This window comes from Gallus gallus, chromosome 9, assembly GCF_016699485.2.
Source record: "Gallus gallus isolate bGalGal1 chromosome 9, bGalGal1.mat.broiler.GRCg7b, whole genome shotgun sequence".
Classification (NCBI taxonomy): Eukaryota; Metazoa; Chordata; class Aves; order Galliformes; family Phasianidae; genus Gallus; species Gallus gallus.
Window position 1 is genome coordinate 3,045,578 of NC_052540.1, and position 23,040 is coordinate 3,068,617.

Below are 23,040 nucleotides of genomic sequence, written 5' to 3' on the forward strand. Positions count from 1 at the left end.
CTATCCCCCTGTCTACATGTATGTCTGCAAAGCAGGCCCAGCTGTCCCTGCTTCCCCTCTCCACGGGAACTGCCCCTCCTGCTGCTCCCAGAGGCTCCTCTGGCCATAGTGACTTGGGGTGATTCCCCCTCCATCCATCTCTGCCCTGCCTGGGGTCAGTCCCCACAGCAATTCACGGGGCAGGCACGGGCAGCACAGGTAGGCCGCCTTAAACATCCTCTGTGTCGCGCTGCACAAATGACTGCAGGCAGAGGTACGGCAGAGCGAGCGCAAAACATTTAATAATTCCATAGACAAAGCAATAAATAAGAGAAACAACAGTAAATAAGAAATACATTTCCAGTTATAGAGCTTTCCCATTATAAAAATCGTTTTGGATCCCAAATATTTCCACTGGAGGAGGGCATGGGAGTCCAGAGCTAGACACGTGTTCAGCCTCTAAGCATCATTTCACAAAGCTTGGCTACAGAAGGACGAGGAGTGAGGACGCAGATGGTGATTCAGCCAAATTCAGGGCAAATGCATAGAATCATAAAATGGTCTGGGTTGAAAAGGACCTTAAATGTCATCTAGTTTCAACCTCCCTGCCATAGGCAGGGTTGCAAATCACTGGACCATGCTGCCCAGAGCAACATCCAGGCTGTCCATCTCAGGGAGCTTTCCTCAGGGGGAAGAGAAAGGGAAAAGGAGAGGATGTGAGTGCAGCTGGGGAGAAACGGGGGCCACCTGCCCCTCCAACTAGGGCCATAAGGGAACAGGGAATTACAGAGAGCAAGTCAGAGCCTAACTCAGCAGGGCACTTGTGCTGCCATTGTACGGGCTGGCTTGCCAACAGCCACTTTATGTAGGAAAAGTATGGGAATTCCAGGGGTGTCTTGGGCCCTAAAAGTATCCAGCCAACCTCAGGGACAAAGAGGAACCAAAGGCCGAGCACCGGATCTGGGCCAGGTGAAGGCAGCAAAACCTGCCCCATGGTCTTCATCGAGCTCTGAGGCCAGCCTGTCCTGAGTGCCCAAAGTGAAGACGTGAGTGCTGCAGCCACTCAGATCCAGAGCAACAGAATTAGTGAACTTCAGGGCCGAGAGTTCAGGGAGAGCGTGTGGGAAAGCCCTCCGAAGATGTCGGGCTCAGCATCTGAGCGTTCTGAGGCCAGCCTGCCAGAGAAGCCCACCTGCAACGCCTCTGGTGCGGTGCTGCTGGCACACAAGGGGTCCAGGTCTAGGGAGCGCCAGCCACCAAGGAGCAAGCACCAAGGGCTCCTACCGTGTCACGGCAGGCAGCAGCTTGCTGCTTGCTGCTGCCAGCGTCATAATGGGCAAGCCAGCGCTGGCCGTGTGGCAATGGTGTCACAATGGGTTGGTTTGTGATGCGGCCGCCCAGGAGCAGTATAAAAGGGGCTGCGTGCTGCTGGGTCCTGCATCCTGAAGAGCAGCCAGCAGAGGACTGGAAGCGTCAGGAAGGGATGAGCTCCCACATGGCTGTCGCCAACAAGGAGCAACCCGCTGTCGTGAGACGGACCAAGATAAGGTTCTGGGAGGATGGCCCCTCAACGCACTATGCTTTGAGAATGCCAAATGTCACCACCAAAGGTATAAATGTCCACAGCCACCACAGGAGCACTGCTGGCAACGAGCGGGTGACAGCCAGCGCTGTGACAGTCTCGGGGCTGTCTCCGTGTGGGGCTGGGCTCAGAGATGGCGTTTTCCATCTGCCACCTCGCTACCAGCAGTAGCAGCACCAACAAGTGGCAGATGCAGAGTGTGACCTGCTTTTCCTTTGCCCTCCAGAGCGAGTAGCTGTCTGGGATGCGGTGGCCATCTACGTGCAACAGCATCTCCTGCTGCGCAAGGTGGGTCAGCACCTGCTTCCCATTTGTCTGTTTGGAGGGGTGAGAAGTCCCCTTGTCCCTGGGCTGCAGAATGCAATGGCTCTTCCCCTCTCTAGAAAGCAGGAATCTCCCCCCAGAAGTCCCTATCAAATGCCAGTGGGCCACCCGCAAGTGCAGCATGGCTGGTGCTAGGCACTGGTGTATCTCAGGGCTATTCCCAGGAACTGGATTCCATGAGGCTGCCTCTGCCCAAACTGCTTCACCGCATGTTTGGAGGGCAAGGGGAGGGAGAGGACCGGGCAGCTCCTTCCCAAAGCTCACCACCCTACCCTGGCCTGTGCACCTGAACAGTGGGAGAGGGCACAGCAGAACCTGGACAGGGCAACCTCCATCTCTTCTTCCAGCCTTAAAACCTTCAGTCCTTTCTTTCTCCTCCACTCGCAGGGGGTCCGCATTCCATCCCTCGGCTCCTTCGACATCGTCTGCAAATGGTTCAAGGCTAAGGGTGAGACTGTGATTGTGCAGTGGCCTGAGTTTCGCCTGGCCAGGAACCTTGTGGAAAAACACAACCTTGTGTACGATAAAGAATACCTGCCAGGTAAGAGGAGGATTGAACCTTTGCTGGCTGCACGGACAGGGCAAATGGGGCTATCAGCTCCGTTCTCCAAAGCAAACTGCCCCCTCTGTGGAGCCTGTCCAAGTATGGGCTCAACCTGGCCGGTGACCCCAGTGAGTAGCGCATGGGAAGCATGGGCAGAAGGGCCGCTGCATGACCAACTCCATCTCTCTTGTGTGATTTTCCAGGCCATAGGGAGGTGGAGCCCCTCAAATGCGCTGAGGTGGCCGCAGCCGCATCGGTGTCCTGGCAGACAGGGGAGGCCTGCATATACGGCACCACATCCCTCGTCTCCCACTGCCTGACAAAGGGGGAGAACATTGCCTTTGTCCTGAAGGACATAGGAGTTCTCCTCATTGATGGAACACGAGTTCAAATGAAATACTACCGCGACTTCCTGGAGAGGATCTGTGGGAAGGAGGACCTAAAAATAGCTCTTTCCAAGGTAAGGTTTGGGTTTCTCCATGGCCTGGGCTGTCCCTGCCTGCCTCGCCCTGCCTGCGTGTGATGCACCAGCATCTGGCCAGCTGCTTGGGCAGGCAAGAGCTACGGTGCTGTCAGCTCTCACTGCCTTGGGCTTCTCCAGCACTCTCCAGTGCTTCAGCCATGACAAGGATGTCCCGCAACCTCCCTGTTCCTCCCCTGCAGGTCCCCTGGTTGAGGGACATGGTGGTTTCCCGGGTGGCGGTGTTGGCCTCCCTGACGTTCTCCGGCCGGGTCATCGTCTTTCCCAAGTGAGTATGTTGGTGGCTGTAGCCTCGCCTTGATGCAGCTCTCAGCTCTTGTTCAGTAGTGTTTATTCCTTGTGAGCATGGGCATCCTGCCATGGGAACACAGGGCAGCAACTGGTGTTAGCTTCCCGTCCCATCAATAGCACGTGAGGTGAACCAAGAACACAACTAATACAGTTGACTACAATTGCGTTAAATCACGGCATCATTCCATGGAGATTTCCAAGTTTCTCAGGGAAGCACTCGGCATAACCAACGCTGTGTTGTCCTGCCAAGTTTATCTGAAAAGATGTTTTTGACAAAAAAAGGGTGAAAGAGCCTTTCCTTTTTTGAAAGGAAAACCACTGGCTTAAGGAGCAAGATGGTTTATCCATTCTAATAGTATCATCAAGTCCCCATCCCTGCAGGAAGGATGATCATGGAATTTGGCCACGAGATTCCACCCTGCCCCACACTCTATGTTTCTCACCAGACTCCCCTGGTGTTTACTGACAGCTAAGGTCGCAGGTCACGTTGCTTAGGGAACCGTCGCAGAACAGATTCTCCAGCACTGTTCCCCCTGGAGGCTTCACCTTCTCTCACGAGGGCTCACTTCAACAATCCACATCCAGTAAATATTCCTCATAGACATGTGTGTGAGGTACATCAGATGGGAGAGCTAACGGGATTTAGGTGACATTTCCATCCCATCACGGCCTGGATTCCTCTGCTAGGTGACCCCATTTCCCAGGACAGTCCTTGGTGTTGGGATGCAGTCGACACTGGAGCATAATGGCGTTTATGCAATGTGAAAATCTGCCTGTGCACAGGCCACGACGGTGGGCAGAGTGCGCTGCTGGAGCCCTGGGTCACACCAGCGTCTTCTCCTTTTGTACAGGTTTCAACAGGAGTTCGTACCAAAACCACCTCCCAGGAAACCCCGTGAGGCCTCAGAAGTCCCTCCGGACCAGGGCAAGAAAGGTAAAGCAGCTGCCAGCTCCTATCCATACCACACGCAACCGACCTGTGATGGGAAAATCCCCAGTCCACAATCATCCAAAGGCGGTGACTTGTGAAAAGATTCATGCCAGCTCGGCACAGCCTCTGCTCCTAATAATATGAAATCTAGGAGGCAGGGAGTGTGGTTCCCACGGTGCCCGCTTCCCTGGGTACAGCTGGAGGATGGGGGGTCCTAGGCCCTGTCCTTCCCTCAGGAAGTGAGCCCCTGAAAGAGAGGGGAGCAGAGCGGCCCTCTCCGGTCATTTGGGAACAGGCCTGAGCACCCCTGCATGTCACTGGGCCGGCAGTGTCGCAGTGAATCTCCTCTGACGCGATCTCTCCTCCCCACTTCCAGGGACATTCCCTGAATTGCCTCCCTTGCCCGGCTGCGTCCGTGTTACTTTTCTACAAGACCCGGGATCCAGGAAGAAATCAGGTGTCACCACCAAGAAGTCCAGGTGAGACTGGGCGCTTGGCGCTGGGGTCTGCACGGGGTGTTTCACTGACCTGGCAAGAGCCCATTCTCCAGCCCCACGCAGTCAATATTCGGGGCTGCCCAGCAGCTCTGAATGCAGCACATGGAGGGGTGGGATGGAGCTGCCGGGAGCCCTCCGTCTCACAGGACTGGCCACTCTGCTGCCCTCAGCACCGACCCAGCACAGCCCGAGAGCTGTGCGTGGGGAAGGCTGTGTGGCAGCCAAGGGCCCTGTCTCCGGGAAAGGTAATCACCTACTCAGATGCACCCCTCCCACTGTGTCCTTTCAGTCAGCTGCCAGCAACCCCAGAGGGGTCTTCTACCAGAACGCAGCCCGGGAAAAAGAAAGAGGGAAAATCCACTGCGAAAAGCAAAGCAAAGAAGATGGGTCCTGCAAAGGCAGTGGAACCAAAGAGTTACACAGAAGAACACAGAGCAGTGAAAGTCCCCACTCAAGGAGGAGTGCCAGAAAAGGCACAAGCAAACCTCCAGAGCCATAGTGGAGCCCCATCCCCGGTGCAAACACCAATAGCATCTCTATGGTGTCGGAGCTCTGAGACCAGCCTTCTCCAGGAGCCCAATGACAATAAGTCTGGACAGCATCCACCGGGATCCACGTCACAAAAACTGCTCAAGTTAAGGGGTGAGATGTCCAGGCCAGTGCTGGAAAAGCCTCACAAGACAGCTTGGCTGACATCTCACTCTGAGTCCAGCCTGCCTGAGGAGCACACCAGCAAAACCTCTGGTTTTGTGCCGCTGATGCACAGGAGAACCAAGTCATTGCCATGTCAGCCAGCACAGAACGGAGAAGGGCTCCTCTGGCGTGGGATGTCCTCTCCACACTGATCAGGGCACGGGGAGCCCAGCAGAGCCAGAGCTCCACCTTAGGCTGCAGAACAGGTGAGTCATTCCCATCTTGGTGCCACTTCTTTGTAGAAAACAGAGCGCTGTGAAGGGCTGAAGGCTGCTCGCCTATCCTGGTGCAACAGCATTTGACTCGAGCTCTGTCTTTCCCCATGGGTCAGTGTGCTTGAGTGCCATTAGAAGGGGCAGCCTGTCTCCATGATTTGCCTTGTGCCTGCATGGCTCTTGTAAAAACTGTTCCACGGAACTGTAAAGGCTGTTCTGCTTAGCACTGTCTCTCTCCTTTCTGAGTATTAATCAGAGAGGAGATAAAAACCAGGAGTGTGTGCGTTTACACAGGTACGAGCTGGTTGGATCCTGGCATCAGGGTCCGTTTCCCCATTTTTTTCTGCTCTCAGAGGACAGAAAGCTCTCTTTTGCAGACAGCTTATTGCCGGAATGAAAAGATTCCATTAATAAACAGCTCCTTAACATCTCTGCCCTTCATGCAGTGGTTTTCCAGTTGCTCGTAGTGGCCTAAGTTATTTTATGGTCACTGATCCATCTTTCCTTCCTTCCCCTCCCGTTTTTCTCCTCTCCCATAGCTGCCTGGCCTGCTGGAAGTCCTAGTGGAGTATTTCCAGCACTGCCTGATGGAGATCTTTGGAATCCTGAAGGAATATGAGGTGGGAGACCCAGGGCAAAGAGCACTCTGTGGGTTGGAGAGCAGCAGCCGGCACTGGCAGATTGGTGGCAGAGATACCACTGAGCACATCCAGACCCACTTTGAGAGCAAGAGGGAGTGCTCCACGGCTGACAGCAAACGAAATGCTAGGGAAGGGGAGGCTCCTCCATCTGACAGCTCCTCAAGCATTCTGGAGGACGAACCTTGCGGCACAGACGAGACACCCCTCTGCCTCATCCGCGACTGGCAGGACTCTCTGGTGAAGCGCTGCACCTGTGTCTCCCACATCATCAGGAGTTTGTCGTTTGTGCTGGGCGGTGACACTGAGATGTGCAAACACGCCGGGCTGCTGCTGATTCTGGGGAAACTGCTGCTCTTACACTATGAGCACCCAGAGCGCAAGCAGGCAGCCCTGAGCTCTGAGAGAGAGGAGCCTGAGTGGGACCAGGGGCTGAGCATCAGCGTGGAGGAGTGGTGGTGGGACTGCCTGCAGATGCTGCGTGGAAACACGCTGGTGACACCGGCCAACATTTCTGGCCAGCTGGACCTGTCTCCTTTCCCAGAAAGCCTCTGCTTGCTGATCCTGGACAGACTCCTTCACGGGGCAGTATGTCCATCAGCAGAGGCCCAGGACCCATTTCCAGCACTGAATGGGGCTGAATGCAGTCCTCTCCCCTCAGAGCCTGGTTTGGGAAACGCTCAGCAAACTCATTGGATTTTATTCTCACAGCTACCCCCGGCAGCCACTTGGAGAAGCTGTACAGTGCCCTACTGCGTTTCCTTCACGACCGAGAGAGCCCAGTGTGCTGAGAGATGGCTGTGGTCCTACTGGCCAGCTTGGCACAGGGGGACAGCCTGGCAGCGAGAGCGATTGCCTTGCAGGAGGGGAGCGTTGGCAACTTGCTGGGCTTCTTGGAGGACTGCTGGCTGCCGCACAGTGCCAGCAGAGCCAGGCCGGCCGGTGCACAAGAAGAACTCAACCTGCGAGCCGACAAGCATGGAAATGATGCGCCGAGCTGCTTGGGCGCTGCTCGCCCTGGCCAAGGTGGACGAGAACCACTCGCAGCTCACATTGCATGAGTCGCAGCTGTTGGACATCTCTGTGTCGCCTGCAGTGGACTCCTCGATCTCACAAGTTATTTGTGATGTGCTATTTTTCATTGACCGGCCCTGACAGCTGTGGGATGCAAGACCCTGTGTGCGTGTACGTGAGCGCAGAACTGAGAAACCGACTGTTGCTCTTTATTTATGCACAACCATCTCAGAAGCCCCTGTCTGTCCAGCACTGTCCGGCTTCTCCCTTGGGGGGGATGACGTCGCCATTCCCTTTCCCCTTCTCCTGCTCTTCACATTTGTCATGAATCCCTTATTAAAAGAGAGAAAGTTCTATCTACATGGAGGACTTCTGAATTTTATTTTAACCAAAGTTACTGTCTTTTACTGTGAGTGTGGGGAGAACAACTTGTCCCCCGTCCCCCAGTCCTTTCTAGTATGGGGAGTTAGTGAGCTGATGACCTGCAGAGTGAGACAGGTATTTAATCCCTTGAGGGGTCTAGGGGGCACATGCAGGGATCCCATAGGGGTTGGGGTCCCAGGGTTTGCAGTGGCCCCCCAGAGACCTGCAGACTGGAGCTCCAGCTCCAACCCTTCCATGGGAAAGAACCTCCTGCAGGGCAGAGCACAACTGGCTACAAACGTGGTGTGGAACACACCGCCTTCTGTCCCTTTTCTGATTTTCCAGGAGGGAGATGCCCCCTTTTCCAGGGTGTTTCTCTCTTTTTTTTTTTTTTTTACCTTTTCTTCCTCATCTCCTGACCACCCACTGCTCCCAGTGTCCTCTGATGTCCCCAGTAGCTCCTGATGTCCCCCAGGCCCCAGGATGTCCTAAGCACGTACCCAGCACAGCCCCAGTGGTGACCTCCATTTTTTCCCCCAAAATGGGACTTCCCCAGCGTCCCTGGTGCTGTCCTGGAGTGTCCCCACAATGTCCCCTATTGACTTGGGGGCATTCTTGGGGTCAGTCCAGACTTCCTTAGCGGGAACATTTCAGGGCATTCCCCCTCCTGCTGTCCCCACGTAGACACTGTATCCCCAGCCTCCAGGGACAAACTGGAGGATCAGTGTTCAGTGTGTCCTTGAAGATTATTGGGGATGTGGGACAGTGTCACCCACTTGTCCCAAGTGCCCACAGGCTCTTGTGTTCCCACAGCTCCCCATTGTCCCTGGTGGGACAGGGACATCATATTGTCCTCCAGACAAGGAGGTCCTACCAGGCTTTCCCAGATGGGACACAGCGACATCCCAGTGTCCCAGTCTTGGGACAGGTCAAACTCTCCAGCACTTGATCCTCCCCTCATCTTTCAGCACTGTCCCTGAGGCCACCACAGTGTTCCCCAAGGCTTGGGCACTGGCAGGAAAACCTTGGGTCACCTCCAGGTTGTGGGTGACAGCAGCCACCGGGATCTGGAGGTGGTTGGACACCTCCAACATCTCCCTGATGGTGGAAGCAGCACTGATGGCTTCTCTGGCCTTGGTGGCAGCAGCAGTGCTGGTGGCAGTGGTCCAGGCCGGGTGTGACAGTGAGACATTTGGTGACACTTGTGGTTGATGGCAGTAGCCAGGTGGCTCTCGGATATTTCCACAAACCACAGGGCCACCCAGCAGAGGATGATGCTATTCTGGGACATCAGGAAAAGGCAACGGGTGGGGGGTTAGAGATTGCCTGCCCAACTGGCTGCTTACCTCCACCAGAGAAGTGGGGACAAGGGCCTTGCTCAGGCTGGCAATGCTCCCCACAACACATCGTCACTCTCTGGGATTTGGTGAAGGGCAACAGGTCGGAGAAGAGAAAAGCTGCTGGTCTGCAGTGAGATGAGATCACAGCTCCCAGAGTGGAAGCTCTTTCATGCACCTGACAGGGTTTACACAGTGTGCCATGGGAAAAGCCTGGAATGGGGGTCCACCAGCCTCATGGCCACAAGAACAACTACCAGACAGATCTACTGTGGTCACCCACCATCACCCCAGTCCTCGGCACCTCCAAAATGGCATACAGTCCATTGGGAAGACAGAAGAAGAGAAATTCAATGCTGAGCTCCCTTTTCCTGGTTCCAGCTGAGACAGAGTTAATAGCACACTGATGCTGTGGTTGTTGCTGAGCAATAGATGCTAACCCAGGGCTGGGTCGGGCTGCTCTGTGGGGAAAGAGCCACTGCCATGATGTGGGGTAGAACCAAGGTTAGTCCATACCTCTGCTCATGGAAGTAGCCAGGCCTTGGTCAGTGCATAGTGAATATCTGTGCGTCCGTACATTTATCTGCACTTCTTGCTATCTTCTTACTTATCTCTTCTCCATTTCTGTCTTAGTAAGTAGTTTTTATCTCAACTCACACTGACTCATCCCTACTGCTCTGAAGGACTGTTACTACAAATGGAGCCCAGAGTCATGGGTTAAATTAACTCCATGGGCAATTTACAGGGATGGTCCATAAGCCACAGGAATGATATTTGTGTGTACACATCAAGAAGATAGGTGATGGTAATTTGTTAGGATGTGTGGGAAATTGTGGGACCTGAGCGTGATGTAAACGATATGGAATAAGAGGTGGACGCTGTCTAAGTTTCACCTGGGACAGAGTTCGTGCAACAGGAAGCTGGGCTGGATCTCTGCCCTGAGACATGCTACTCAAGAGCCCCATTGGCACGGAGTGATCTGCAGGGTTTGGATCTCCCCTGCCTGATCCCTCCTCCTGTGGGCTCACTGAGGCTGCGGCCTGCAGAGCACCCACAGGACATCTCATTCTGCCCATTGTCACAACCAGAATGTGGTGCTCCAGCTGTCCCTCAGAACACACCGCTTGTTTCAAGAGTTGTTTTTGGTGTCATGGCCAGCACACAGGGTGGGACACTGTCGGAAGGATACGTGCTCACGACAGAGGCTGAGCAACAGCAGCAAGGCTATAGGGCTCCTGGTCATGATTGCCTCTGCAGGGCAATGTCATACCCACATCAGCTCCCATCAGTCCCCATCCATCCTCTGAACTATTCAGCCATTGCTGGGCAGCTCTGTGCCGGCCGTGCCCATCGGGGAGGGAAGCAGACCAAGACGGATAGGAATGAGTGTTGCTAAACCCCCTCCGTGGAAGTCTGTGGGTGTGCAAAATGCTTGGAATGACAATGGCGCACTTCCAAAGGCACCAGGTGTGTCCAGGTATGCCCAAGGATGGCAGGAATCCCTCTCCAGCCTCCCTTCCCTGTGCCCTGCTGCATGCCTGCTGCCTCCATGGTGACACATGGCAGACACTTATTTGCCTGCAGATACAGAGGCAGCACGCAGAGACTGCGAGAGAGTCAGCTCTGGCCCACATTTTATTTGGTCTATTTAAGGTGAGAAGTAAGACAGTGAGGTAAAGTAGGGCAGAGGGAGGGCCTCATCCTTGCCCATCTCCTCTTCACTGTCGGTGGACTAACAGCAGTTCTCAGGGTAACTGTCCCAACCCCAAACCGTCTTAGAGTCCTCTCTGTGAGTTGGGAAAATGGCATTTTATGGCCTTGTTCTCTCCAGGCTGGTTGGTGCTGCAATGCAGTGTGTCCCATTGGGCCAAAATTGTGTGGGAAAACAATATGAATGCATGGAGCCCATCCTGGCAATGAGATGCCATGGACAGAAAATCCTGCTCTGGATATATGGGCTTGGCTGAGTCCCTGTCCTGAGACCAAACGCTCAGGACCAGGAAAGTATGTCATCAGAAGAGTAACTGCATGCAAGGCATCTATCCCCCTGTCTACATGTATGTCTGCAAAGCAGGCCCAGCTGTCCCTGCTTCCCCTCTCCACGGGAACTGCCCCTCCTGCTGCTCCCAGAGTCTCCTCTGGCCATAGTGACTTGGGGTGATTCCCCCTCCATCCATCTCTGCCCTGCCTGGGGTCAGTCCCCACAGCAATTCACGGGGCAGGCACGGGCAGCACAGGTAGGCCGCCTTAAACATCCTCTGTGTCGCGCTGCACAAATGACTGCAGGCAGAGGTACAGCAGAGTGAGCGCAAAACATTTAATAATTCCATAGACAAAGCAATAAATAAGAGAAACAACAGTAAATATAAAATACATTTCCAGTTGTAGAGCTTTCCCATCATAAAAATCGTTTTGGATCCCAAATATTTCCACTGGAGGAGGGCATGGGAGTCCAGAGCTAGACACGTGTTCAGCTTCTAAGCATCATTTCACAACGCTTGGCTACAGAAGGACGAGGAGTGAGGACGCAGATGGTGATTCAGCCAAATTCAGGGCAAATGCATAGAATCATAAAATGGCCTGGGTTGAAAAGGACCTTAAATGTCATCTAGTTTCAACCTCCCTGCCATAGGCAGGGTTGCAAATCACTGGACCATGCTGCCCAGAGCAACATCCAGGCTGTCCATCTCAGGGAGCTTTCCTCAGGGGGAAGAGAAAGGGAAAAGGAGAGGATGTGAGTGCAGCTGGGGAGAAACGGGGGCCACCTGCCCCTCCAACTAGGGCCATAAGGGAGCAGGGAATTACAGAGAGCAAGTCAGAGCCTAACTCAGCAGGGCACTTGTGCTGCCATTGTACGGGCTGGCTTGCCAACAGCCACTTTATGTAGGAAAAGTATGGGAATTCCAGGGGTGTCTTGGGCCCTAAAAGTATCCAGCCAACCTCAGGGACAAAGAGGAACCAAAGGCCGAGCACCGGATCTGGGCCAGGTGAAGGCAGCAAAACCTGCCCCATGGTCTTCATCGAGCTCTGAGGCCAGCCTGTCCTGAGTGCCCAAAGTGAAGACGTGAGTGCTGCAGCCACTCAGATCCAGAGCAACAGAATTAGTGAACTTCAGGGCCGAGAGTTCAGGGAGAGCGTGTGGGAAAGCCCTCCGAAGATGTCGGGCTCAGCATCTGAGCGTTCTGAGGCCAGCCTGCCAGAGAAGCCCACCTGCAACGCCTCTGGTGCGGTGCTGCTGGCACACAAGGGGTCCAGGTCTAGGGAGCGCCAGCCACCAAGGAGCAAGCACCAAGGGCTCCTACCGTGTCACGGCAGGCAGCAGCTTGCTGCTTGCTGCTGCCAGCGTCATAATGGGCAAGCCAGCGCTGGCCGTGTGGCAATGGTGTCACAATGGGTTGGTTTGTGATGCGGCCGCCCAGGAGCAGTATAAAAGGGGCTGCGTGCTGCTGGGTCCTGCATCCTGAAGAGCATCCAGCAGAGGACTGGAAGCGTCAGGAAGGGATGAGCTCCCACATGGCTGTCGCCAACAAGGAGCAACCCGCTGTCGTGAGACGGACCAAGATAAGGTTCTGGGAGGATGGCCTCTCAACGCACTATGCTTTGAGAATGCCAAATGTCACCACCAAAGGTATAAATGTCCACAGCCACCACAGGAGCACTGCTGGCAACGAGCGGGTGACAGCCAGCGCTGTGACACTCTCGGGGCTGTCTCCGTGTGGGGCTGGGCTCAGAGATGGCGTTTTCCATCTGCCACCTCGCTACCAGCAGTAGCAGCACCAACAAGTGGCAGATGCAGAGCGTGACCTGCTTTTCCTTTGCCCTCCAGAGCGAGTAGCTGTCTGGGATGCGGTGGCCATCTACGTGCAACAGCATCTCCTGCTGCGCAAGGTGGGTCAGCACCTGCTTCCCATTTGTCTGTTTGGACGGGTGAGAAGTCCCCTTGTCCCTGGGCTGCAGAATGCAATGGCTCTTCCCCTCTCTAGAAAGCAGGAACATCCCCCCAGAAGTCCCTATCAAATGCCAGTGGGCCACCCGCAAGTGCAGCATGGCTGGTGGTAGGTGGTGGTGTATCTCAGGGCTATTCCCATATACTGGATTCCATGAGGCTGCCTCTGCCCAAACTGCTTCACCGCATGTTTGGAGGGCAAGGGGAGGGAGAGGACCGGGCAGCTCCTTCCCAAAGCTCACCACCCTACCCTGGCCTGTGCACCTGAACAGTGGGAGAGGGCACAGCAGAACCTGGACAGGGCAACCTCCATCTCTTCTTCCAGCCTTAAAACCTTCAGTCCTTTCTTTCTCCTCCACTCGCAGGGGGTCCGAATTCCATCCCTCGGCTCCTTCGACATCGTCTGCAAATGGTTCAAGGCTAAGGGTGAGACTGTGATTGTGCAGTGGCCTGAGTTTCGCCTGGCCAGGAACCTTGTGGAAAAACACAACCTTGTGTACGATAAAGAATACCTGCCAGGTAAGAGGAGGATTGAACCTTTGCTGGCTGCACGGACAGGGCAAATGGGGCTATCAGCTCCGTTCTCCAAAGCAAACTGCCCCCTCTGTGGAGCCTGTCCAAGTATGGGCTCAACCTGGCCGGTGACCCCAGTGAGTAGCGCATGGGAAGCATGGGCAGAAGGGCCGCTGCATGACCAACTCCATCTCTCTTGTGTGATTTTCCAGGCCATAGGGAGGTGGAGCCCCTCAAATGCGCTGAGGTGGCCGCAGCCGCATCGGTGTCCTGGCAGACAGGGGAGGCCTGCATATACGGCACCACGTCCCTCGTCTCCCACTGCCTGACGAAGGGGGAGAACATTGCCTTTGTCCTGAAGGACATAGGAGTTCTCCTCATTGATGGAACACGAGTTCAAATGAAATACTACCGCGACTTCCTGGAGAGGATCTGTGGGAAGGAGGACCTAAAAATAGCTCTTTCCAAGGTAAGGTTTGGGTTTCTCCATGGCCTGGGCAGTCCCTGCCTGCCTCGCCCTGCCTGCGTGTGATGCACCAGCATCTGGCCAGCTGCTTGGGCAGGCAAGAGCTACGGTGCTGTCAGCTCTCACTGCCTTGGGCTCCTCCAGCACTCTCCAGTGCTTCAGCCATGACAAGGATGTCCCGCAACCTCCCTGTTCCTCCCCTGCAGGTCCCCTGCTTGAGGGACATGGTGGTTTCCCGGGTGGCGGTGTTGGCCTCCCTGACGTTCTCCGGACGGGTCATCGTCTTTCCCAAGTGAGTATGTTGGTGGCTGTAGCCTCGCCTTGATGCAGCTCTCAGCTCTTGTTCAGTAGTGTTTATTCCTTGTGAGCATGGGCATCCTGCCATGGGAACACAGGGCAGCATGAGCATCCTTCCTGCAGGAAGGATGATCATGGAATTTGGCCACGAGATTCCACCCTGCCCCACACTCTGTGTTTTCTTAGAGTCAGCCTACCAGACTCCCCTGGTGTTTACTGACAGCTAAGGTCGCAGGTCACGTTGCTTAGGGAACCGTCACAGAACAGATTCTCCAGCACTGTTCCCCCTGGGGGCTTCACCTTCTCTCAGGAGGGTTCACTTCAACAATCCACATCCAGTAAATATTCCACATAGACATGTGTGTGAGGTACATCAGATGGGAGAGCTAACGGGATTTAGGTGACATTTCCATCCCATCACGGCCTGGATTCCTCTGCTAGGTGACCCCATTTCCCAGGACAGTCCTTGGTGTTGGGATGCAGTCGACACTGGAGCATAATGGCGTTTATGCAATGTGAAAATCTGCCTGTGCACAGGCCACGACGGTGGGCAGAGTGCGCTGCTGGAGCCCTGGGTCACACCAGCGTCTTCTCCTTTTGTACAGGTTTCAACAGGAGTTCGTACCAAAACCACCTCCCAGGAAACCCCGCGAGGCCTCAGAAGTCCCTCCGGACCAGGGCAAGAAAGGTAAAGCAGCTGCCAGCTCCTATCCATACCACACGCAACCGACCTGTGATGGGAAAATCCCCAGTCCACAGTCATCCAAAGGCGGTGACTTGTGAAAAGATTCATGCCAGCTCGGCACAGCCTCTTCTCCTAATAATACGTTGGCCTCGTGAAATCGAGGAGGCAGGGAGTGAGGTTCCCACGTTGCCCGCTTCCCTGGGTACAGCTGGAGGATGGGGGGTCCTAGGCCCTGTCCTTCCCTCAGGAAGTGAGCCCCTGAAAGAGAGGGGAGCAGAGCGGCCCTCTCCGGTCATTTGGGAACAGGCCTGAGCACCCCTGCATGTCACTGGGCCGGCAGTGTCGCAGTGAATCTCCTCTGACGCGATCTCTCCTCCCCACTTCCAGGGACATTCCCTGAATTGCCTCCCTTGCCCGGCTGCGTCCGTGCTACTTTTCTACAAGACCCGGGATCCAGGAAGAAATCAGGTGTCACCACCAAGAAGTCCAGGTGAGACTGGGCGCTTGGCGTTGGGGTCTGCACGGGGTGTTTCACTGACCTGGCAAGAGCCCATTCTCCAGCCCCACGCAGTCAATATTCGGGGCTGCCCAGCAGCTCTGAATGCAGCACATGGAGGGGTGGGATGGAGCTGCCGGGAGCCCTCCGTCTCACAGGACTGGCCACTCTGCTGCCCTCAGCACCGACCCAGCACAGCCCGAGAGCTGTGCGTGGGGAAGGCTGTGTGGCAGCCAAGGGCCCTGTCTCCGGGAAAGGTAATCACCTACTCAGATGGAGCCCTCCCACTGTGTCCTTTCAGTCAGCTGCCAGCAACCCCAGAGGGGTCTTCTACCAGAACGCAGCCCGGGAAAAAGAAAGGGGGAAAATCCACTGCGAAAAGCAAAGCAAAGAAGATGGGTCCTGCAAAGGCAGTGGAACCAAAGAGTTACACAGAAGAACACAGAGCAGTGAAAGTCCCCACTCAAGGAGGAGTGCCAGAAAAGGCACAAGCAAACCTCCAGAGCCATAGTGGAGCCCCATCCCCGGTGCAAACACCAATAGCATCTCTATGGTGTCGGAGCTCTGAGACCAGCCTTCTCCAGGAGCCCAATGACAATAAGTCTGGACAGCATCCACCGGGATCCACGTCACAAAAACTGCTCAAGTTAAGGGGTGAGATGTCCAGGCCAGTGCTGGAAAAGCCTCACAAGACAGCTTGGCTGACATCTCACTCTGAGTCCAGCCTGCCTGAGGAGCACACCAGCAAAACCTCTGGTTTTGTGCCGCTGATGCACAGGAGAACCAAGTCATTGCCATGTCAGCCAGCACAGAACGGAGAAGGGCTCCTCTGGCGTGGGATGTCCTCTCCACACTGATCAGGGCACGGGGAGCCCAGCAGAGCCAGAGCTCCACCTTAGGCTGCAGAACAGGTGAGTCCTTCCCATCTTGGTGCCACTTCTTTGTAGAAAACAGAGCGCTGTGAAGGGCTGAAGGCTGCTCGCCTATCCTGGTGCAACAGCATTTGACTCGAGCTCTGTCTTTCCCCATGGGTCAGTGTGCTGCGTGGCTTGAGTGCCATCAGAAGGGGCAGCCTGTCTCCATGATTTGCCTTGTGCCTGCATGGCTCTTGTAAAAACTGTTCCACGGAACTGTAAAGGCTGTTCTGCTTAGCACTGTCTCTCTCCTTTCTGAGTATTAATCAGAGAGGAGATAAAAACCAGGAGTGGGTGCGTTTACACAGGTACGAGCTGGTTGGATCCTGGCATCAGGGTCCCTTTCCCCATTTTTTTCTGCTCTCAGAGGACAGAAAGCTCTCTTTTGCAGACAGCTTATTGCCGGAATGAAAAGATTCCATTAATAAACAGCTCCTTAAGATCTCGGCCCTTCATGCAGTGGTTTTCCAGTTGCTAATAGTGGACTAAGTTATTTTATGGTCACTGATCCATCTTTCCTTCCTTCCCCTCCCGTTTTTCTCCTCTCCCATAGCTGCCTGGCCTGCTGGAAGTCCTAGTGGAGTATTTCCAGCACTGCCTGATGGAGATCTTTGGAATCCTGAAGGAATATGAGGTGGGAGACCCAGGGCAAAGAGCACTCTGTGGGTTGGAGAGCAGCAGCCGGCACTGGCAGATTGGTGGCAGAGATACCACTGAGCACATCCAGACCCACTTTGAGAGCAAGAGGGAGTGCTCCACGGCTGACAGCAAACGAAATGCTAGGGAAGGGGAGGCTCCTCCATCTGACAGCTCCTCAAGCATTCTGGAGGACGAACCTTGCGGCACAGACGAGACACCCCTCTGCCTCATCCGCGACTGGCAGGACTCTCTGCTGAAGCGCTGCACCTGTGTCTCCCACATCATCAGGAGTTTGTCGTTTGTGCTGGGCGGTGACACTGAGATGTGCAAACACGCCGGGCTGCTGCTGATTCTGGGGAAACTGCTGCTCTTACACTATGAGCACCCAGAGCGCAAGCAGGCAGCCCTGAGCTCTGAGAGAGGGGAGCCTGAGTGGGACCAGGGGCTGAGCATCAGCGTGGAGGAGTGGTGGTGGGACTGCCTGCAGATGCTGCGTGGAAACACGCTGGTGACACCGGCCAACATTTCTGGCCAGCTGGACCTGTCTCCTTTCCCAGAAAGCCTCTGCTTGCTGATCCTGGACAGACTCCTTCACGGGGCAGTATGTCCATCAGCAGAGGCCCAGGACCCATTTCCAGCACTGAATGGGGCTGAATGCAGTCCTCTCACCTCAGAGCCTGGTTTGGGAAACGCTCAGCAAACTCATTGGATGTTATTCTCACAGCTACCCCCGGCAGCCACTTGGAGAAGCTGTACAGTGCCGCACTGCGTTTCCTTCACGACCGAGAGAGCCCAGTGTGCTGAGAGATGGCTGTGGTCCTACTGGCCAGCTTGGCACAGGGGGACAGCCTGGCAGCGAGAGCGATTGCCTTGCAGGAGGGGAGCGTTGGCAACTTGCTGGGCTTCTTGGAGGACTGCTGGCTGCCGCACAGTGCCAGCAGAGCCAGGCCGGCCGGTGCACAAGAAGAACTCCACCTGCGAGCCGACGAGCACGGAAATGATGCGCCGAGCTGCTTGGGCGCTGCTCGCCCTGGCCAAGGCGGACGAGAACCACTCACAGCTCACATTGCATGAGTCGCAGCTGTTGGACATCTCTGTGTCGCCTGCAGTGGACTCCTCGATCTCACAAGTTATTTGTGATGTGCTATTTTTCATTGACCGGCCCTGACAGCTGTGGGATGCAAGACCCTGTGTGCGTGTACGTGAGCGCAGAACTGAGAAACCGACTGTTGCTCTTTATTTATGCACAACCATCTCAGAAGCCCCTGTCTGTCCAGCACTGTCCGGCTTCTCCCTTGGGGGGGATGACGTCGCCATTCCCTTTCCCCTTCTCCTGCTCTTCACATTTGTCATGAATCCCTTATTAAAAGAGAGAAAGTTCTATCTACATGGAGGACTTCTGAATTTTATTTTAACCAAAGTTACTGTCTTTTACTGTGAGTGTGGGGAGAACAACTTGTCCCCCGTCCCCCACTCCTTTCTAGTATGGGGAGTTAGTGAGCTGATGACCTGCAGAGCGAGACAGGTATTTAATCCCTTGCCAGGCACCCCTCCCTGGGGGAAGCTGTACAGGTCTTTGCCTTTTAAGTCATTGCTGCCTCAGCAGCCGATCGACTTGCAGTTTAATTTTCCTGTTTTTTTTTCTTTCTAATTGATGTGTGAGAAAGTTCTAGGACTTTCAGCTGAAGTTGCTGATGAAGAAACACAGCTGTGATTTGTCAGTGATGACTTCTGCACTGGGAACCCAGAACTGCTGGGGAGGGAAGAGAGGGGACACTAAGGATGATGTTGGGGTCCCAGAGCCACTTGGACAGGGACCAAAGGGACATGGGGACACAGAACCACCATGGAGGGAACACTGGGGGGACGCTGGGTGTACCAAAACCACCAAGGAACGTCAGGAGAACAAGGGAGGGATTTGGGTCCCCATTAGAGGGGCATAATGTGGGCATCCCATTGGGGTTAGGGGCTCCTGGAGGTCCTGATTTTTTGGGGGATGCGGTCTTACTGGGAAGGTTTGGAGGTCTCTCATCGGGACAGGGCTCCTATATGATTTGTTGGAGGGGGTCTTATTGGGCTTGGGAGGATTGGGGACTCCCATTGTGGTTGGGGTTCCCATTGGGTTGTGGGGCTCATTGGACTCCTGTTTTATTGGAGGGAGTCCTAATAAGGACAGGGAGGGTCTGTGGGTTCACATGGGTCCTGTCTTTTTCCAGGGGGCCTTATTGGATTTGGGAGGATATGGGTAGTCGCACTGAGGTTGGAGATCTTATTGGCCTTAGGGGATTTTGGAGGGGTTGAGGGGGTCCCATGGAGGTTGAGGGGCCTTGGGGGGACATGCAGGCATCCCATAGGGGTTGGGGTCCCAGGGTTTGCAGTGGCCCCCCAGAGACCTGCAGACTGGAGCTCCAGCTCCAACCCTTCCATGGGAAAGAACCTCCTGCAGGGCAGAGCACAACTGGCTACAAACGTGGTGTGGAACACACCGCCTTCTGTCCCTTTCCTGATTTTCCAGGAGGGAGATGCCCCCTTTTCCAGGGTATTTCTCTCTTTTTTTTTTTTTTTTAACTTTTCTTCCTCATCTCCTGACCACCCACTGCTCCCAGTGTCCTCTGATGTCCCCAGTAGCTCCTGATGTCCCCCAGGCCCCAAGATGTCCTAAGCACGTACCCAGCACAGCCCCAGTGGTGACCTTCCCCCAAAATGGGACTTCCCCAGCGTCCCTGGTGCTGTCCTGGAGTGTCAGTAGGGGACACTGTGGGGACTTGGGGGCATTCTTGGGGTCAGTCCAGACTTCCTTAGCGGGAACATTTCAGGGCATTCCCCCTCCTGCTGTCCCCACGTAGACACTGTATCCCCAGCCTCCAGGGACAAACTGGAGGCTCAGTGTTCAGTCTGTCCTTGAAGATTATTGGGGAAATTCTCACCCACTTGTCCCCAGTGCCCACAGGCTCTTGTGTTCCCACAGCACCCTGTTGTCCCTGGTGGGACAGGGACATCATATTGTCCTCCAGACAAGGAGGTCCTACCAGGCTTTCCCAGATGGGACACAGGGACATCCCAGTGTCCCAGTCTTGGGACAGGTCAAACTCTCCAGCATTTGATCCTCCCCTCATCTTTCAGCACTGTCCCTGAGGCCACCACAGTGTTCCCCAAGGCTTGGGCACTGGCAGGAAAACCTTGGGTCACCTCCAGCTTGTGGGTGACAGCAGCCACCAGGATCTGGAGGTGGTTGCTCACCTCCTCCAACATCTCCCTGATGGTGGAAGCAGCACTGATGGCTTCTCTGGCCTTGGTGGCAGCAGCAGTGCTGGTGGCAGTGGTCCAGGCCGGGTGTGATAGTGAGACATTTGGTGACACTTGTGGTTGATGGCAGTAGCCAGGTGGCTCTCGGATATTTCCACAAACCACAGGGCCACCCAGCAGAGGATGATGCTATTCTGGGACATCAGGAAAAGGCAACGGGTGGGGGGTTAGAGATTGCCTGCCCAACTGGCTGCTTACCTCCACCAGAGAAGTGGGGACAAGGGCCTTGCTCGGGCTGGCAATGCTCCCCACAACACATCGTCACTCTCTGGGATTTGGTGAAGGGCAACAGGTCGGAGAAGAGAAAAGCTGCTGGTCTGCAGTGAGATGAGATCACAGCTCCCAGAGTGGAAGCTCTTTCATGCACCTGACAGGGTTTACACAGTGTGCCATGGGAAAAGCCTGGAATGGGGGTCCACCAGCCTCATGGCCACAAGAACAACTACCAGACAGATCTACTGTGATCATCCACCATCACCCCAGTCCTCAGCTCCTCCAAAATGGCATACAGTCCATTGGGAAGACAGAAGAAGAGAAATTCAATGCTGAGCTCCCTTTTCCTGGTTCCAGCTGAGACAGAGTTAATAGCACACTGATGCTGTGGTTGTTGCTGAGCAATAGATGCTAACCCAGGGCTGGGTCGGGCTACTCTGTGGGGAAAGAGCCACTGCCATGATGTGGGGTAGAACCAGGGTTAGTCCATACCTCTGCTCAGGGAAGTAGCCAGGCCTTCGTCAGTGCATAGTGAATATCTGTGCGTCTGTATATTTATCTGCACTTCTTGCTATCTTCTTACTTATCTCTTCTCCATTTCTGTCTTAGTAAGTAGTTTTTATCTCAACTCACACTGACTCATCCCTACTGCTCCGAAGGACTGTTACTACAAATGGAGCCCAGAGTCATGGGTTAAATTAACTCCATGGGCAATTTACAGCGATGGTCCATAAGCCACAGGAATGATATTTGTGTGTACACATCAAGAAGATAGGTGATGGTAATTTGTTAGGATGTGTGGGAAATTGTGGGACCTGAGCGTGATGTAAACGATATGGAATAAGAGGTGGATGCTGTCTAAGTTTCACCTGGGACAGAGTTCGTGCAAGAGGAAGCTGGGCTGGATCTCTGCCCTGAGACATGCTACTCAAGAGCCCCATTGGCACGGAGTGATCTGCAGGGTTTGGATCTCCCCTGCCTGATCCCTCCTCCTGTGGGCTCACTGAGGCTGCGGCCTGCAGAGCACCCACAGGACATCTCATTCTGCCCATTGTCACAACCAGAATGTGGTGCTCCAGCTGTCCCTCAGAACACACCGCTTGTTTCAAGAGTTGATTTTGGTGTCATGGCCAGCACACAGGGTGGGACACTGTCGGAAGGATACGTGCTCACGACAGAGGCTGAGCAACAGCAGCAAGGCTATAGGGCTCCTGGTCATGATTGCCTCTGCAGGGAAATGTCACACCCACATCAGCTCCCATCAGTCCCCATCCATCCTCTGAACTATTCAGCCATTGCTGGGCAGCTCTGTGCCGGCCGTGCCCATCGGGGAAAGAAGCAGACCAAGACGGATAGGAATTAAACCCTATCCGGGTTTCACTAAACCCCCTCCGTGGAAGTCTGTGGGTGTGCAAAATGCTTGGAATGACAATGGCGCACTTCCAAAGGCACCAGGTGTGTCCAGGTATGCCCAAGGATGGCAGGAATCCCTTTCCAGCCTCCCTTCCCTGTGCCCTGCTGCATGCCTGCTGCCTCCATGGTGACACATGGCAGACACTTATTTGCCTGCAGATACAGAGACAGCACGCAGAGACTGCGAGAGAGTCAGCTCTGGCCCACATTTTATTTGGTCTATTTAAGGTGAGAAGTAAGACAGTGAGGTAAAGTAGGGCAGAGGGAGGGCCTCCTCCTTGCCCATCTCCTTCACTGTCGGTGGACTAACAGCAGTTCTCAGGGTAACTGTCCCAACCCCAAACCGTCTTAGAGTCCTCTCTGTGAGTTGGGAAAATGGCATTTTATGGCCTTGTTCTCTCCAGGCTGGTTGGCGCTGCAATGCAGTGTGTCCCATTGGGCCAAAATTGTGTGGGAAAACAATATGAATGAATGGAGCCCATCCTGGCAATGAGATGCCATGGACAGAAAATCCTGCTCTGGATATATGGGCTTGGCTGAGTCCCTGTCCTGAGACCAAACGCTCAGGACCAGGAAAGTATGTCATCAGAAGAGTAACTGCATGCAAGGCATCTATCCCCCTGTCTACATGTATGTCTGCAAAGCAGGCCCAGCTGTCCCTGCTTCCCCTCTCCACGGGAACTGCCCCTCCTGCTGCTCCCAGAGTCTCCTCTGGCCATAGTGACTTGGGGTGATTCCCCCTCCATCCATCTGTGCCCTGCCTGGGGTCAGTCCCCACAGCAATTCACGGGGCAGGCACGGGCAGCACAGGTAGGCCGCCTTAAACATCCTCTGTGTCGCGCTGCACAAATGACTGCAGGCAGAGGTACGGCAGAGCGAGCACAAAACATTTAATAATTCCATAGACAAAGCAATAAATAAGAGAAACGACAGTAAATAAGAAATACATTTCCAGTTGTAGAGCTTTCCCATCATAAAAATCGTTTTGGATCCCAAATATTTCCACTGGAGGAGGGCATGGGAGTCCAGAGCCAGACACGTGTTCAGCTTCTAAGCATCATTTCACAACGCTTGGCTACAGAAGGACGAGGAGTGAGGACGCAGATGGTGATTCAGCCAAATTCAGGGCAAATGCATAGAATCATAAAATGGCCTGGGTTGAAAAGGACCTTAAATATCATCTAGTTTCAACCTCCCTGCCATAGGCAGGGTTGCAAATCACTGGACCATGCTGCCCAGAGCAACATCCAGGCTGTCCATCTC

General features: G+C 54.6%; 2 protein-coding genes, 1 long non-coding RNA gene and 1 pseudogene across 3 annotated transcripts; all 4 read left to right on the forward strand.

Annotated features, from left to right (window-relative positions):
• Positions 1-717: 717 nt before the first annotated feature.
• LOC121111532 (coiled-coil domain-containing protein 81-like) lies at positions 718-6,101 on the forward strand. The gene is made up of 8 exons (XM_040706127.1): positions 718-1,589; positions 1,788-1,849; positions 2,273-2,426; positions 2,633-2,889; positions 3,093-3,178; positions 4,053-4,135; positions 4,509-4,611; positions 6,077-6,101. Exons 1-8 carry the CDS (start codon positions 1,352-1,354, stop codon positions 6,099-6,101), a joined length of 1,008 nt encoding a protein of 335 aa, XP_040562061.1. The 5' UTR covers positions 718-1,351.
• On the forward strand, positions 4,099-7,938 carry LOC121113450 (AT-rich interactive domain-containing protein 1A-like). The gene is made up of 4 exons (XM_040706073.1): positions 4,099-4,135; positions 4,509-4,611; positions 4,919-5,528; positions 6,077-7,938. Exon 4 carries the CDS (start codon positions 6,125-6,127, stop codon positions 7,328-7,330), a length of 1,206 nt encoding a protein of 401 aa, XP_040562007.1. The 5' UTR covers positions 4,099-4,135; positions 4,509-4,611; positions 4,919-5,528; positions 6,077-6,124; the 3' UTR covers positions 7,331-7,938.
• A 3,677-nt stretch (positions 7,939-11,615) lies between these two features.
• Positions 11,616-14,129, forward strand: LOC121113448. The gene is made up of 4 exons (XR_005862361.1): positions 11,616-12,777; positions 13,201-13,354; positions 13,561-13,817; positions 14,021-14,129. It is a non-coding gene; the product is annotated as an uncharacterized LOC121113448 (long non-coding RNA).
• A 97-nt stretch (positions 14,130-14,226) lies between these two features.
• Positions 14,227-18,305, forward strand: LOC121113446 (annotated as a pseudogene).
• The last annotated feature ends 4,735 nt before the right edge of the window (positions 18,306-23,040 follow it).

Excerpts from the sequence above, each read along its gene's own strand:
- LOC121111532 (XM_040706127.1), top strand. The coding sequence starts at position 1,352 with ATGGGTTGGTTTGTGATGCGGCCGCCCAGGAGCAGTATAAAAGGGGCT. Across the intron at positions 1,590-1,787 it reads GCCAAATGTCACCACCAAAG|AGCGAGTAGCTGTCTGGGAT; the intron begins GTATAAATGTCC and ends TTTGCCCTCCAG. Across the intron at positions 3,179-4,052 it reads CGGGTCATCGTCTTTCCCAA|GTTTCAACAGGAGTTCGTAC; the intron begins GTGAGTATGTTG and ends CCTTTTGTACAG.
- LOC121113450 (XM_040706073.1), top strand. The coding sequence starts at position 6,125 with ATGGAGATCTTTGGAATCCTGAAGGAATATGAGGTGGGAGACCCAGGG.